The following is a 17,961-nucleotide window of genomic DNA, read 5'->3' as shown; positions in this document are numbered from 1 at the left end:
TACACGTGACAACCAATTTTGGGGGATTTTGAGTTTTTTTTACGTGGTTTCGGTTAAGTTAAATTTTGATTCATTTCTTTTTCTTTCGCATCTACTTTCCGTTGGGTATTAGACTGACTTATCTCGGTGGGTTAAGATGAGTGCCATCACACCCGGATTTGGGTCATGACATTTGGGTTTTTCTATTATTCCGATTACTGTTGCATTCATTTCAACAACTGTTGCATATGTTTCGGCAATTACTTCATCAGCAGCTGAATCAAATGCAACAAATGATGAAACAAATATAACTATTGTATATGTTACAACAATTGTTGCATGTATTTTAGCAGTTATTGTACTAATTGCTGCTTATATTTTATCAGTTACTAAAACACATTCAACAATTGTTGTTGTAGGTGCTGCAACAGTTGCGAAATATATTTTTGCAATTGTTGCATCAATTACTAAAATAAATACTGCAAACTAAAACATGTTCTGCAACTGTTATTTTAGATGCTTCAGGTGCTACAAAAATTATTGAACTTTTCAATAATTGCTGCATTAATTTCTAAACAGATACAATAATTGTTGAAATTTTTCAACACTTGCTGAATAAACTGCAGTCACAATCAGAAGAAAATTATGACCAATTTTTTTAAAATCATAATATAGGTACCTACATTTAACTCCATCAATGAAGAACAAAATCTATATTGGAATGGATTGTAATGGTGAACGGGTTGAGTCCAACAATTATTATATTTGGCATTGGAAAAATAAAGAAATGATAGAGGCGGTGACGATGATTGTGGATCGAGATATCATGTATGATGTTTTTTCGAACAAAATCATTTCTTGCTATGATCTGAATTGTGAGTTGAAAGATCTAGTTATGACTTCAAAGCAGTTTTCATACTTATTTAGAAGATGAAGGTAGACCCATTTTAAGGGTATATGTGCGTGAAACATAGATTGAGAAACGTCAAGATCAAAAAATGTTAAATGATCTTCGAGAAAAATAAAGTATCGATGAACATACTCCTTCTATTCCTATTACTATTCCTACTCCTGCTCCTGAATTTGACCATAATACATCGAAAACTGCACATTCATCTAATCATGCTCAATCTGATGAAACTAGTTTTTGCATCGGTATGCCATTCAAGAATAAGCAAGAGCTAGATACTACCTTTAAAATTGCTTGTGTGAAAAGAGATTTTAGAATGAAAAAGGTAATCAACTTGTGTATCGTGTATTGTGTCAAATGTGTACATTCCGAATGTAAGTTGTGGCTGAGAGCTGTAAAGCTTGATAGTTTTGATAGATTTTATATCAGAAAGTATGAAAAAAATGCATACATGTGATTAAAAACACCTCATGAATCATAACCCACATGCCACAGCAAAAGTCATTGGTGAATAGTTCAAGGATAGGTTTCCCAAAGGTAAAGGCCCTTCCACAAAGGATATTCAAAATTCAATCTGTATTGAATTGGGCTGCAAGGTTAGTTATTGGAAGGTTTGGAGGGGAACTGAAATTGTAAAGGTTTTAGTAAGGGGGACATATGAGCATGGTTATGCAGTGCTTGAAGCTTACCATTATATGCTTACAACATTAAATCTAAAAAGTAAGACAAATTTGATGCTTGATGAAAATGGTATGTTCAAATTTTTTTTATTGCCTATGGAGCTTTGACTCGTGGTTTTTAACATATTCGAAAAGTCATCGCGGTGGATGAGTGCCACGACCCAGTTTAAGATCGTGACCGGCGCTAAGGAGGAAAGAGTCCCAAAGCAAGCCTTCTAGAATTTTACAGAAAATTGGGCAAAGTTTCCTCTATTTTTGGACCTATTCATATTTTTCTGTCTCAGAAATCAACAACACAACTAACAAAAACTCTAAAACAAGGCACCATATCCATCAATAAGTCAATCGCTACACACTAATACCAATTCATCTCCAAATACGAAAAAGAAGTTTAAAACTAATCACATGACTTCAATATGAATGAATAATCATGACTCTAATAGATAAAGGACAAATGGAGCGACTCTAAGAGTTTTAAAAGAAAAGAAACCAAAACAGCTCAATAAGTTTCTCGCCACGTGAAGCAATGCGGGGCTCACCAATTCGCGCTCTCTAGTTTATGGAATCTTCACCAATGCCACCTGAATTCTCTATAAAACATTTAGAGGGGGGGATGAGACGCTAGATCGGTGATTAATAACACTTAACCACAACCATTTTAATGAGGGACAAGTTAGAAAATATGATAATTAAAATCATGTAATAAATGCCTTATCAGAAAAACAGTAATAATAAATAGTCCTTTATGTGTCATATAAGCAAAATTTCAGTTTAATTAGAAATAAACTCGGTAAGCACTTTCATATCAGATCTTATATTTGGGAGGTTTCCAAGGATGAATCATGTAATTGGTGTGGCCCCTCATAAAGGAGTCAAATATTCATATCGGTAGATCCCTTCTCGAAGGATATCGATAATGGTATGCTAGTTCTATCTTCCCACTAACGAGGGCTATATCGGTAAACTGTAAATACAAGGTGCACCAGGTCTAACGAATCCTTCGTTAGCTACGGTATCCATCAAGGTCTACTCCCACTTATTCTTTTCTTTATAACTAGTAGAAACATTTTTCTCAATTATTACAAGACATTCAAGTTCTTATCAAATCACCTTATAAAACTTAAACCATAAAAAAATATATCAAGATACTTACTTTCAAGTAAGTAGCAAACCTTTTTCTATAACGGTAAATCATATTTCAATTAACAATAAACAAGTCTTATATAAGTGAGAGCATCTATCATAATCGTTTCAATATCATATTAAGTAAAAGACTTGTCCCATATACAAGTTCAAAACATTCGATAACACATTCACTTTATGAATCATGTATAAATCATGAAAGTTATAAAAACACAAATTGTGGTAAGATTACTACTCACAGTACTCGTGTCGAAATACCAAGCTCGTCACTCGAGTAATTCGTACGTTACTTCAGTCAATCTAGAATCACATTCATATCAATTTCGTGTTAACTTCCTTCATTTAGGGCTAATTCATACTAAATTAAAATACCCGATCCTTTTTAGACTTTCTGTTGCCTATTAATTTGATGGATTATATAAATCCAGGCCTTTGAGTAGTTTAATCAGTGCAATAATCTCATAATTTAGGCTAATTTACCCACCTTATTCATCTAATTAGGTAATCCAAAGCTATTCTTATTATCCAGTTACTCGTCTCTTGTCACTAAATTTCAATACACAAAGTAAATTTCCTAGACTAAGAGTCTTGGCAAGGCCGTGGATGAACAGTAGAACAAAGATTTACATGGAATCCTGAGAATTTAACAATTTCTCTATCTCTTTAGTCTTTATTTTCTTAAACTCTCCACCTCAATTCTATAGCTATGGAATCATAAAAATCGAAGCTATAACTAAGTTTGGAAACTTACCTTCTTCTATTTCTCTCCTTAGTTTCGAATCAAAACTTTTAAAAAGAATTTCTTCTCTTCTTCATTCTTCGGCAGAAAGGAACAGAGGCAACAACTTCAATTTTCTTTTGGTTTTTAAAAAAACGAAGGGAAGAAAGGGTAAAAAGGGCCAGCAAGGAACCCTTCCTGAAAAGGAAGTGGTCCTGCTCTCTTTTTAACTTACATAAATATACAATATTAAGAAAATATTTACCATTTATAGCAATAAAAAAATAATTTTACTAAACACTTATAATACATATTGCAGAAAACTATTTATAAAACATATATAATACAAGTTTTATAAATGGATAATACATTTATCACATATTTTAATAGACTTATAATACATTATGTTAGTTTCTTACTACACAAACATAATATATATTTTAAAACACTTATAATACATTTATATTATATGCATAATTCACTTTTAATACAAGTGTAGATTTATCATAATATTGCTATATATTGCTATAAATGATAATAAATAAAAAATATCGTTAAAATCAGTAATTAATTTTTAAAAAGCACTCAATCAAGTAATTTTTCCTTCTTTTTTTAAAACAAAATCACCAATTAAAAGTTGTCTCCTTATTTTTAAAACTAAAAGACGTATCTACCCTTATAATAATTATGGGTATTACAATGAGACATTCTTGAATAGTAAATACGAGGAGTGTTATTGTCTGCCGTAGCACAAGATGGAGAGAATCATATTTTTCCGGTGACATTTTGTGTAGCGGACACTGAGTGTGATGCCTTCTATCGATACTTTTTTGAACAAATGAGCAGCTTTGTGGATGATACCCCAGAATTGTGCGTAATTTCTGACAGATATCCAAGTATTAAAAAAATCGTTGAAATTGTGTTTCTTGGGTCATTATGATTGTTGCATAAGGCACCTCGGAGAAAACATCCTAAATAACATTCACAATGGAAAAGTCGTCTATCATTTTTATAAAGCGGCAAAAGCATATAGTGTAGATGAATTCAAAGATCACTTTAATCAAATAAGGGATATGGTTCAGGGGGCCGTCGCACATTTGGAACATGTTGGATTTCAAAGATGGAGTGAAGCATTTTTTCTTGAAAACAGGTAAAATGTTGTAATGCCCCGCTTCATTTTATTACTGTTGTTGTTTATAGAAGTTGTTGCAATTATTTAACATTTGCCAAAACGTATGCAACAACCATTGCAAACATCTGCAATTGTTAATATATTTCAGAAGTTAGTTTGCAACAGTTGTTACATATGTTTCAACAGTTTTTGTATAGTTGCAGTAACTACTGAAGTATATGCAATAATTGCTGCAAACAACTGCACCTTTATATAAGTTTTAACAGTTTGCTTCAAAAATTGTTAAGCAATTACTGCACATATTTTAGCAGATTTTAAATAATTGCAGCAACTTCGAAAAATAACAACAACAACAATAAAATGAGGCTTATCAAGTTCTCAAGAGAATCAAATAGCTCATGAATCTCAATTTTATTGTTATTCATCTTCACCAGTCATCTAAGAATCTTTGGAGATGACATCAAACTCCTTAAATTATTTCTAAATATAAAAAATGGCTTCAAATATCCAAGCCACATGTCATAAATAATCAGAAAAATAATAAATAAAATATAATATATTAATAATACAAAATAATATATAAAATTTACCATAAAAGCCCACGAAAAATCATGAAGGTTGTTGGTCTTAACAGTTGGACTCACAACTATTCTTAGATACCTTAATGTGAGAGGATAATTTTTTCGATCCCATGAATAGGCACAAAATGCTTCTCGATCAGGTGAGAGCTAAATCAATCATCAGGAGCAATTGTCCCCGAATATTTACCACAAAAAATACTATGCACAAAAAATATTGAACATAATGACTTCTTTACACTTCTTCAAATCATCTTAAGACTTCCAAAGCTCAAGTAGCAGTTTTCCTTTGCAATGCTTCTTTTTCATTGCATCAACAATTTGTTGATATCTCCTGTCTACCTTAGTTGATTGGGCGACATAATGATTAGGTAAATGACAGTTCAAATTAGTTACAATGATGAACTCATTCATGTTAAAATAAACAGACATACCGCAATAATTTATCCAACACTCATTTATTCTCTTACTTTTAATTATGTATCGAAGAAGTTGATGTACCAATTTCATTTGAAATCAAACATTCACACTTTCATCTAGGTCTAGATGTTTTTCAATAATCATAGATCTAAATAATTTTTTCAAATTTTGTTTTTTAATATTATTCTAAATTTATTAAACGACTTTTCCATTCCCCATCTTACCACAACATTACTCATTATATTTCCATAAATATCTCAAAGCCGTAAGATGAATACCCGATAAGCTTGACAAATTTAATTGAAGGATTGACAACAAAAGGACTAGCAACAGAAGGACTGATCGGTAGGGACTCTGCTACAGGTGTATTATGACAACTTTTGATCTAATCTCGTCTTGTTTATCCTCATTTTGTGTAGTCTTACCATTATCTTTACTATTTTTTTAATTGTCAGTAGAACCAGAATCATCTACATCTTTGAAAGAATTATTTCTTCTTTCAAATTCTTCTTCTTCTTCTTTTATAGACTGCTCCTAACTCCCATTAAGTTGTTTAGGACTTGACAGTGTCTCACTCTCAACAACGGCATGCTCAACAAGATTTGCCAATTATGTTTAATCGATGTCCTTATTTTGTTGTTTTTCATTCTCTCTTTGTGTGCTAATTTACTTTCTTTTTTAACTTTTAGTAGGAACATAATTTGAAGAATTTTTTTACTTCGATCCATTTAATCTACACAACTAAAATAAAATAGAAATAATTTATTAATTTAATCACTTATTCTAAATAAAGAGGAAAGTGAAGCAATTGCTAAAGTTGTGCGGGATAGGCTAATCACCAGACTGCTCTGGAATAGATTAATCGCTGGAGACAAGATGAAGTAATTGTTGCAACAAATGCTGAAATTGCTATAAAACTCTAGCAATTGCACCATAGACTTAAGCAATTCTTGTACATGCTTCAACAATTGCTGCAACAAATTAATCAAACTTGCTATATCAACTTTAGCAACTGCTTCATCTATTCATAGCAAGTAATTCATAGCAAGCTCTGAAATTGTTGCAGCAAATGCATATTTTTCAAGATCAATATCAGAATAACAACCAGACACCAACACCAACCACAAGAACATACCTTTTTCCTTACAAAAAGTACAAAAACAACATATTTAAGAACACATTACTACATGAACAACCCAAGAAAATATGTTCTTACTACAGTTGATTGAAGCAACCGCTGAAGTTTCTACAAAGGAGCTGCTGTAGAAATTTCAGCAACTGCTTCACTTGATTGTTTCAGAAAGTTCAGTTGTTGTAGGTACTTCGACATTTGTTGTAAGTACTTTAGTAACTTCTTCATTTATTCACAACAAAATTTGAGGAACAATCATAACACCAATTCACCATCAACTACAAGAACATATTTTTTTTTCTCACAAAGAGTACAACTTCAAGAACAACATGTTTTCTCATAAAGAGTATAATAACAATCAAAGAACAACAACATACTTAAGAATACACTACAACAAGAACAACCCAAGAACATATTTATTAGGGCTTGCAACAACAACAAAATTTATGAAATTCATATATTTCTCCATCTTCTTTTACCTTTCACAAGAAAAATTGAAACCCTAACTATGAGAAAAAGAAAAAAAACTTTACCTTAAAAAGTGTTGAAACCCTAACAATGAGAGCAGTAACCAACGACGAAATGACGATAATAAGGACGACGACAACAATGGCGAACACAGAGAAGAAAATAAAATAAAGCAGAAGAAGATGAAGCTAATCAAAGTTGAGAAGTTTTTTTCTCTGAATTTGAATCCTAGGAGGAAAAAGAAAAAAGTAAATTTGAAATTGAAACCGTTTCCTTGGGGGAAGGTTAAGAGGGTGGATTATTTTGTATTTTATTAAAGTTTAAATATTTTTTTAAAATACATTTTACCCCACTTAACTTAATTCTTAATTAGTAAAAGTTTTGACCTTGGTTAATCAAAGTTGTCACCTTTTTTAATTTCAAACTTGATAGACATCTCCTACTCATTTTTCACTACTTACCTGCAATGCTTGCCGACTCTGACCAACCGTATCTTAGTATGATACCACGAGCGATGTGTCAAGGGACCTGGTTCTTCCGACAGTCTTTGTCAATTATCAAAATCAATTTCATCACAGCTCAACCCTTTATTATGTCATCTCCACATCTTGGGAGGGTTAAACAGACCTAAGCAATACAAAAGGCACTATATACACACTCAAAATCTTTCTTAAATTTTCATTCTATAAACGGAAAAAAAAGTAAGGATCGGAGTTCAATAGTTAAAAGCTCGACATAAAATGAATGGTACCACACTACTACTGCATAAAATTGAGAAATCTGAGACCCCATCTTTGCTAAGAGAATAAATCAATGCCACAGAGAAAAGGCAAGACAAAGTTATGGTATGATGCAGTACTCTATTGGCAAAGAATGTGATCTTGAAGCAAACTTTATTACTATATTTCTGGATGTTCCTCTCCAACTTAAGATGATAGTAGCAATATCTTCAGTAATCTTTTATTTATCTACAAGTAACAGCTCTGGTTTTGAGCAACTATGAGGAACAAAATTGTGCATCACCGGCTTCCACGTGTCGCAGGCGGGAGTGGTTGAACAGCAGCAAGAGGGTTCACTTGATACGAGAATGCAAGTTGCCAGAAGTCAATGAAAGCTTTCTTCGTAGATGAAGCTTGTCTCTTAAGAACGCTGTAATACAAGATGGGGAAAATGTCGTTGAAACAATATGCCCAGATATCACTTAATTGACAAAGAATTCAAGCACATAGTAACCTAGCATTTGCAAACTTACATATGCCAGAAAAGATGGCAGAAAGAACCGATACAAATACAGTATGCCCAACTCAACATCTCCACAGCATTCTATAATTTCATTAAAGTTTTTGATTGATAGTAAACTTAAAAGACGGATAGAGGTGAGTTCTGACTATGGTATGAGATTCTCATAGACCCACAGCTATAACATGTAACACTGCAAGAGAGGCGTAGTTGCATCATATGCTTGAATGAGGTTTACTTGCTACCTATGTGCATACGGCAACAAAACCAGGTGACTCTTAACTGATGTAACTAGTACAAGAGAGATTAAGCCTTTAACAACAAAGGTTTCTCATGAAAAGTGCAATACAAAGAGCTACAATTATAGAGCCAACCCAATGGATTAATAGTCGTATCTCACATGCTAAACAATGTTTTATAACTTCTAAACGTGATTCCATTTCCTGACAAGTTAGTTCCAAAGAGTTTTTAACGGAAAACATCCTTAAAGTATACACTAAGGGCTCGTTCGGTAGGAGAGATAAGGGATAACTAATCCCGGTATTAATTTTAGGATGAGTTTATCCTATGTTTGGTTGGAATAAAATCGGCGGGATAATATATCCCGGAATTGTAGTGTTATTTTTATCCCACATTGAGGATGGGATAACAATTTTGGGATAATTAATCCCAGGATAACCTGTTCCCAACCAAACAAGTCCTTAAGTTCATGCACATCCTTAATGTTTCTCAATTAACAAGAAACATCCCTGATGTACCAAAAAATGAAGAAATTTAGTCCAGAGTTAACTTTTCATCCAAAAACTAACGGAAATCTCAAAAACACATGCATAGCACATGATTCACTTATGGAAACTGAAAATCGAAAGTTGTTTCCTCCCCATTTGAGTGTAGTTCTATCTTCATACCTAAATCTGAGAAAAAATAAGCAAGGGCAGAAGCCCATGCTTCTCAAGTCTTTCTATTTTCTCACACGGTCAATAAGATTTCGAGCAGTATAAAGTCTAAAAAGGTGTGATCGCTGGAAGCTAGCTTGTAGTCTATTTGGTCAAGCTTTTTGAAAACCAAAAATATTTTTGCTTCAAAAAGGCACTTATATGTGTGTATTTTTTGTGTGGGATTGCATCTGCTAAATGTTCTCTGTGATATTTTATGCTTATCAGATTAGTTATATAGTTTTGACTCCAGGAAGAAGATAACATTAATGTGCAAATATTTGAAAAAACATCGAGCATTAATAAAAACTTTCAGTCAAGTGGACTATTACAGTAGAAGATTTCTCTAGGCAACAAAAAAAAAAAGACAAAGGAGTATCAGGAAATTAAAGTTTGAAAAGAGCTGACAGATTTTATTAATAATTTGGCAGCATTACTAGAGTAATAATTCCAAATGAGTTTTTCAGTTGAACCAGATGAACAGAAATAAGTTTTTCTTTTATGCACTTTGTACTGCTATTTTTTGCAGGCAAGTCAACATAAGAATGCTAAGCGAGTTAACAGATGGTAATACATTTTTATATTGGGGACTTCTCACAGGAAGCAAATTTTTAGATCTGTAAGGTTGATCGGGATAGAATGAATGATTAATAAAGTTGAGCATGTGATTCTTCTCTAATGTTTTTATCAAATTTGAGGAAGAAGATAGAGTAGTTACTCAAATGGTGAGGAGAGGGCATATTCTATTTTTTCTTTTTCAAAAGTGAATCACGAGCATAGCATTTTTTATTTTTTTCCCGTTAGTGTTTGGATGGAAAGTTAACTTTGGATCAAAGTTGTTTATTTTCTGATACATCAAGGATGTTTCTTGTTAATTGAGATACATTAAAGATGTACTTGAACTTTAGGTTATACTTTAGGGATGTTTTCTGTTAAAAGGTCTAGTTTCAAACATCCAATACATAAATGTTAACCTGTACATGTTTATACAGATAACCAGCCTATAGGCATGTATCTTTATACGCAGCTTCACATAAGTGCCACACAGCCGCAGTAAACGAATATAATGTGCATTTCCATCCACTGTCTACAGCAAGTTGAATTTGACTTTGATCCAGCATAAACAATAAATGAAAGATCAAGAATCAATTTCAGTTGTTTCAAGATAATGGAGGGAATTTGATATGTCCACTAAATCCTGTGCTAATACTATGCAAGTTAAGTTGATAAGGAAAAAACATCCTTCGATGCAGAAGCTGTGCACTAATTCGCTTTATAGTTTATCCTATACACTGTCCATGGGTCATGAGAAAAGTTGGTAGATTTTACACAATAATATGTGTCTACCACAACTATAAGATGGAAGAAAATGACAAAAAGAGAAAAATTATTCTTTATCTAGAAGATAAGTGGCAGAAAGACTATATTACCTCCATAAAGAGGCTTGTTTTTTCCGCAGAATATAGTAAACAAGTGCTGCCAGAAAACCAAGAAAGATGCTTCCATTTGATAAGACCAAGCGACTGCTTCCGAACTTCAAAGTGATTGTACGAAACCACCAAAATGGAGTTCTCCGTCTAGAAAACTCCAGAATTGATTGTTTTGTGGTGTTCTCTCCCTTAGACTGGTCTTTGTGTTCCAAAATATTTTCTGTCCCATTGCATGATTTTTCTTCAATCAGGGAAGTGGAATCAGTTGGACATTTATCTATTTGGAGCGGTAATGCAGAGGACTGCGAAGAGCTGCCAAGCTTTAAAGTATTCATGGAGTGCAACTGCCTCAAAAGATCCTGGAATACAGAGAAAGAATTAAAATACTCCCAAGCTATAAGTTACTCGGTCATAAAATAGCTAAACCATCAACCGCATAGCAAAACACATGAAAGGTGTCTCAGTCGGCCTGCATTGCACAATATCTATAAGCATATTTCTCCTTCAACAAAGTTTAATCTGGCAAAATTAGGGCTTATTAGACTATATATTCGACCATAAATCACCAAGGAACTTCAACTCATAATGCTAAGAACCTCAAGAATATAGATTCCAACAACATACTTTTACAAGGAAAACAACACAATTATTCCAATTGATGCCCTGCACAAGCAAAAATTGGACGAGTGGAGGGCACAAAAGAAAAAAAATCACATGACACCATCATTTAATTAAATGAAGCAAGAAAGATTATAGTGTACCTGCCTCTTCTCCTCTGGTAGAGGGGATTTCTCAACCCAAGATATAGCAAGATCCAAATTTCCTAGAATCCTCCCCAAAAAGGTTATCACATAGAGCTCAATAATTTCCAGATACTTATCAACTCCAAGGGAAATCTGATTGCTAAATTCTTCCATGTAAGGTACATCAGCTTCCATACTTGCAACAGTATAATACTTTCCATCAACATATCTCCACTTCATAAGGAATTCCTCTAGAAGTTCTTGAACTTCAGCAGAAGGGCCATCTGGTATCTGGAGACACACCCTGGAGAAGAAGTTTAGAGTCATTTCCATATCAAAGAAGGGAGCTTTTCTAAAAATGTTGAAGGAAAAGGAAGTTATGAGGAGCAACCTTGCAATGATAAGAACATTTCAAGCTCGAGAGAGAGATCATGAACTTTTTTCTGTTTACTTTGGATACATGGGATATTGGTGAGTACATGATTTCAGATTCAGGATTTCAATACCAAAAGAAACATGTCAAAGCAAAGAGTGTGTCTTTATGCCATTAAAACAATTCAAGTTATAGAAACCACTATGAAAAAAGTGAATGATAAAGGAATTGCAGCATAAAATTGAGAATGGTAATTAAAGTTGCATTCTAACACCCGACACCCAACCTTACTAAAAGGAAATGAAATCATCTCACTCGACCACAAAGGTGAAAACATCAAATTCACGTGGCTGATTATCTGTGCTAAATGAAGATGTGCAATTATTAGGGAAATAGCATGCCCAAGAAATGAGGTACCCAGTAAGGAAAACTTGGGCAGGAATAGCAGTGACAGAACCAAATAGCACTTTCAGCTGCTTCAGTATTTCTGATGTCCTGTCAAACATAAAAAACATATTAGTGGAATAATTAAAGGACACTCGAAGCATTTTTTTCAATGAAGAAAGCAGCAGGATTAACACATCGAGAAACAGTAAAAGATGAGAAAGCAGTTCACGAGTCTGACCAATAATCCACATGCATAAGAGCCACTCTATATAAGACATTTCAGAGGTACTCATTCATACAAGCAACATCAGAATACAGAAAATCAATATCCATGTATCAGCAACATTCAATAAGTGTGTTCTGTAAGGAGGAAAACATTTATTTTCTAGTTTTCCCATGTTCAGTTGGTCAAAACTTTTGGAAAGCATTTCTCGAGGAAAACAAGTTCCTTAAAAATGAGGAAAAAATGACTTCCCTAGTAGAAGAAGGGAAGAAAACAAGTTCACAAGTGACATTCCACATTAGTTGTGTGCTCCCACCCCAACACACCTCATATTCACCCCGCAACCCCACCACCCCACCTCCCATAGTGTTATATACAAATGCTTTTAGTATAATATTTCTTGCTTACGTACCGAACGCAAGAAAACAAGTAAGAAACCCCCTTATTTTCCTTCCTACTGAATACACCGAGACTCTTATCAATTCAACCCATATGGAGACCAACAAATTCCTCTGCCAGTACTGTTTGTAATGGCTAATAATGAAGCAACTGTCAACTCTCAATGCTCAAGTAAGATTGTCATTTAACCCTAAAACTCAGGCCAACGATAGTCTTAAAAGTCGTTGTAATAGAATAAGAAAATGCAGGTAATAGATGAATGAATGTAAGTGGCATAAAGGAATACCTCCCCAGCTCTTTTGAGGACTGCACCAAAATCATTGCAGCTGATTCCAACATATCACCCAATTCGCAATTGTCTTGATTAGTTTTAGCATTTTTGTCAACTAATTGCTCAATAATTGAGGAAGACAAAGCTGCTGCTTCTTGGAACATACAACACACAAGATAACTGCAAAATTCGATATGACAATTGAAAAACAATTGCTGCTTAGTGAATCAAGAACAAACCCCCAAAAAAAGAAAAGTCTTTGGTGGATAAATAAACCCCCAAAAAGAAGAAAGAGTACCTTTCTGAAAGTTCAATTTCTTCCCAAGTCGGAAAAGATTGTGCACCCTCCATACCCATCTCTCTTTCTCTGCCTAGATTCGGGATGAGTAGAGTTTGGGAGTCGTTTGTAACACGCACTGCGAGAAAAACAAACCACTCTCCTCCGGTCACAGCAAAAACCTTAGTATTTTTTTATTTTTATTGGTTATTGGTTATTGATTTGTATTTATGATAAATTGTTATTAAATCATAAGATATCGATTTATTTATTATTGATTGTTATTGGTTTAATTGTTAGAATCACAAAGGTAGCAAATCAAAATGAACTATTTACATGAGTTCACAGGTTGAATCTTACTTCAAAGTAAGCACTGATAACTTGTAGAATAGTCGAGAGTTTGAGACAATAAAAAATAAAAATATAAAATCAAATCCTCACTTTATATACGGAATGGTATAAATATAATTTGCTAATTTACTATTGACTTATGGATTAACTTGTAAAAAAAAATATCAAACTATTATGAATCAATAATTTGGTATAAAAAAATTTAACCGAAATTGCTAGATCAATAATCCATTATCAATAGATCAATAATTTTTTTCGATTTGAATTATTAATTTTGGTTCGAATTTGAAGCCGAAAGGCAAATTCTCAAATTAAACTGATAACTAATTTATTTTCATTAAGAAGTTTCAATGTGAATGATTAAAATATTTATCAATATATCTCAACACTGAATGATACTATTAATTTTCAATATATAAATGTGTATATTTTATTTATTTATATGATTAATAAATATATAATTCTAACAAAAATTAATAAAATATTAAAAATATAAATTTAATAAAATAAGATTATTATTTAATAAAAAATAAAATATTTATATTCATTAGTGATGGTGGTGAGGATGATGGTTATGTTAGTAACTAGTAATGGAGGTGGTGGTAGTTATGATGGTAGAGATGGTTGGTGTTGTAGTGACTGACACGATAATGATATCTGGTAGCGGTGTTAATGATTGTGATGGTGGAGTTGGTTGATATCAGTAATTGGTGGTAGTGGTTGACGACGTGTTGATGTTAATTGATGACGATACTAGTCGTAATGGTGGAGGTAGTTAGTAGTAGGGATTGATCATAGTAGTGATAATGACTAACAGTAACGACGAAGGTGATGATGATAGTGACAATGGATATAATTAAAATAGACTTGATAGGTGTGATAGCGACTGACAATAATGATTGAATAGGAATAACAATGGGGCGTGCAGGGGCAAATCTGCATGAACACTTCAACTCCCCTGTCTCGCATAGCAAATATTTCTATTTTCAAAGTGCCAACCCACATAGGCCGGCATATATGAAATGACTCGAACCGTTATTATGTAAAAAGGCACTTCATGTCAAAGCAATGGGATGACATGGTGGGAAACTCATAAATTAGGCATATCCCGAGTTAAGGTTGTCCTGCCACAGCGGGCTTAGTCCCGCTACGATGGAAGCTGCTATAGTGGAATCTGGACCGCTATATATAACGGGGTCGCCAGGGGCAGAAACTTTAAAGAGCGAATTCTTTTACTCTCCTTCTTCCCTTCAGTGGTAAAATAGATGGGGGTTACCCTAAAAACCCTCAAAAAGCTGCTCAAGGCTTGGGAAGAAGGGGTAGAAGGGATCTTAGAGTAAAGAGGGATACAACCCACAGATTTCAGGCCTACCTCTAATGTTTTGCCTTTCGAAAGTCAGAAATTGTGCTGGAATTCTTTAGCAGGTGCTTGGCATCTAGGTAGGCTAAGTTTTCTTAATTGAGTAGTTATAGACCTGCTTCTCATTGCATAACTTATCTTAGATTGATGAGAGATTTCATGTCTAGGCATTCGGACACGAAGTTTGGATGATTAAAGGTTGTTAATTATTGTTGCCTAGGGTGGAAGTGTGTTATGTAGGTATGACCTTCTTGTAACTAGAAGTAGGTGGCTAGTTCCTGATTGATCCTAATAACTCCTGTTGAGATGATTGGCAATTCCTGAGAACACGAGCATGTCTATAAGAGAATCCATTATTATAATGTCCTGCAACTTCCAAGAGAAGATTCAAACTATCCTCCGTATGTGTATATGCCTGAACTTGAGGATTTCTAAGTTTTATATGTATGTTAAGGTACATTCTTAAGTATTTAAAGTGTATTAGATGTGAGTCACAGTCATAAGAAATGTCAAATACAAGCCAAGTGGAAAGTTTTTCTATCGACTAAGTTTTCGCATGAGTTCATATAAAGGTCAACTTCAAACGACTATATCTCCTAAAATATAAAGAATTAGGTTGATCATATCTATCAAATTAAAGGTTTTTGAGTTTGCTTTCTAATTCCACAAAGTTTGCATCAATCCGACTTTGGAGTAAAAAGTTATGACCATTTTATCAAAGACGCTGCAAGCTGCCAGTGTCCAATGGGAAATGTGACATCCCTTCAGACCTGTGATGGCCAGTCAGACTTGTCCGTCACACTTAGGCAGAATACCCATTTTGGGCCATTTTTGATGGCCTGAGTGACAGCTCATCACCCAAGCGATTGTCTGTCACCCAGATGACGTTAGACAACCGAATTTCATCTATTTTTATCTTTTTGAGGGTATTTTTATCCTAAAACCATTGGAGAGTTATCTAAATGACCCTAAACATGTAGGAAATCAGTTTTCATTACTAAAACCTCTTATTCACTCCTAAATTTCTATGCTCTCAACTCCCTCAACTCAGAAACTACCGCAAGAAAAGCAAAAGCTAGGGTTTCAAGGTTTGCAAACAAGTTTTTCTTTCAAGCTTCGTTCTCTCAGGTATGTAAGGCTTTAGTGAGAGTATTTCCTCTTCTCTCATGCCTAAAGTATTTTGATTATATGATGAATTATGTTTAAATCTAGGGTTTTACCCAATCTTCTTTAAGCTATGATTTTTATGCAAATTTAGAGTTTTTATGATAGATTTCTCATGTATCTCGCCGAATTACTATAAACTTCTCACGACCCGATTTCTCAGGTTATGATGGCATCTACTATCAATCCAATAGTAGGTAAGACTAACCCCATAGTCCAGAACCATAGGCAACATACCATCACAAGTGAAAAAAGAGATGAATAATAATAATAATACGAAGAAAAGAAGAATGACATCTATACAACAAGATAACCCCCAAGACCTAGAATCAGTCGGTAGTCGAGCTACTAAACCAAATAAGAAAGTACAAAGTTTATACGCATACAAAAATAGTAATAGTAATACAAACTGTCTCTGAATACAAAATAAAGACTAGTCCAAGCCCAAAATAGAAAGAGATAGGCAACTCTGAATGCCAAGAACATATCCCAAGTCTCCAAAATCTAAGAGGTGCTCCGCACGATATTCAAATTAGTAGTGAAAACCCATACTATAATCTGCAGGGTGCAGAAATGTAGTATGAGTCCTAACAAGTAAAACTTAGTAGGCATCGACCAACTGAGCTCCAAAGATAAATCAAGTATAAAGAACATGTAAGGAAGAAGTATATATCACAAGTAACTAATAAGAATAATACAGAAGCCTGCAATAAGAAACATCTGATATAAGGAAGGTAGAAGATAGGAAATAAGCAAGAAAACAAAGGACATACCTGGGGCGCCAACCCAGAACCTAATTACAACAACACACTAAAAAGGAGACAACTAAGAGACAACCTATTAACATAAGTAAACACAAATATCACATAAAGGCCCAAAGGACCGCATCAACTAAATCCCTGCACAAAAGGTTAGCTAAATAAGAACAAGAGCAGTAACTACCTTCAAACAAGAGACCACCTTTATACTGCTATGAGTTCAAAAATAGTAAGACAATACTTCCCGAGCCTCTATGTGCCCAGGAGGTTCACTCACAAATAGGTAAACCTGTACGACATCACATACTACCGATAAGTATAAACAATTATGCTAGTGATAGGCAATGCATAAATGAATGAAATTCATTCAGTAAAATCAATAGTACCATCAATACCAAGTGCTTCATACCAAGATATATATACCAACTTTAGTCTCAGCCAGGAAGTAGGACCCATGCGCCTCTTTAGGATCGCCATGAGGGGCTCGGGGAGTGCCTCTATATACCTGTCTGGTCCTGATCCAAGTCTTATATATATATCAATCTATATATCTGATCATCAAAAATCTGCTCCGTTATAGTGATCAAGAATAGAAAGTCAAATCAGTATAAAAAGGGTCGAGAACTATCTCCGACTGAACTAAAATCATAAAATGAGCACATCCTCGATGCCTCAAACTAATATCATAAAATAAACACATCCTCGATGCCTCTAGTCTACTGAAAATAATAGTAATAAAGGTAGTACAACCTCTCATTCAGAAAATCAATATAAAATAATTTGGGTTACAACCCAGCTTTCTCAAATCAATGCCAAGAATCAATGCATGCATCGGGGTCGACTACAACCATGAGAAAATAATGATCCAATGTAGTGCATGCCATCACTAGC

The 17,961-nt window shown here is 33.9% G+C and overlaps 1 protein-coding gene across 1 annotated transcript; it reads right to left on the bottom strand.

The window, feature by feature from the left end:
• Nucleotides 1–7,813: 7,813 nt before the first annotated feature.
• LOC129891215 (protein APEM9) lies at nucleotides 7,814–13,619 on the bottom strand. The gene is made up of 6 exons (XM_055966510.1): nucleotides 13,459–13,619; nucleotides 13,176–13,340; nucleotides 12,298–12,375; nucleotides 11,526–11,811; nucleotides 10,765–11,123; nucleotides 7,814–8,309 (listed from the first exon to the last, which is right to left on the bottom strand). Exons 1-6 carry the CDS (start codon nucleotides 13,515–13,517, stop codon nucleotides 8,180–8,182), a joined length of 1,077 nt encoding a protein of 358 aa, XP_055822485.1. The 5' UTR covers nucleotides 13,518–13,619; the 3' UTR covers nucleotides 7,814–8,179.
• Between the last annotated feature and the right edge of the window lie 4,342 nt (nucleotides 13,620–17,961).

The sequence above is a fragment of the Solanum dulcamara genome, chromosome 6 (assembly GCF_947179165.1).
Source record: "Solanum dulcamara chromosome 6, daSolDulc1.2, whole genome shotgun sequence".
In the NCBI taxonomy this organism is placed as follows: domain Eukaryota; kingdom Viridiplantae; phylum Streptophyta; class Magnoliopsida; order Solanales; family Solanaceae; genus Solanum; species Solanum dulcamara.
This window is presented reverse-complemented; position numbering and strand designations above follow the sequence as displayed.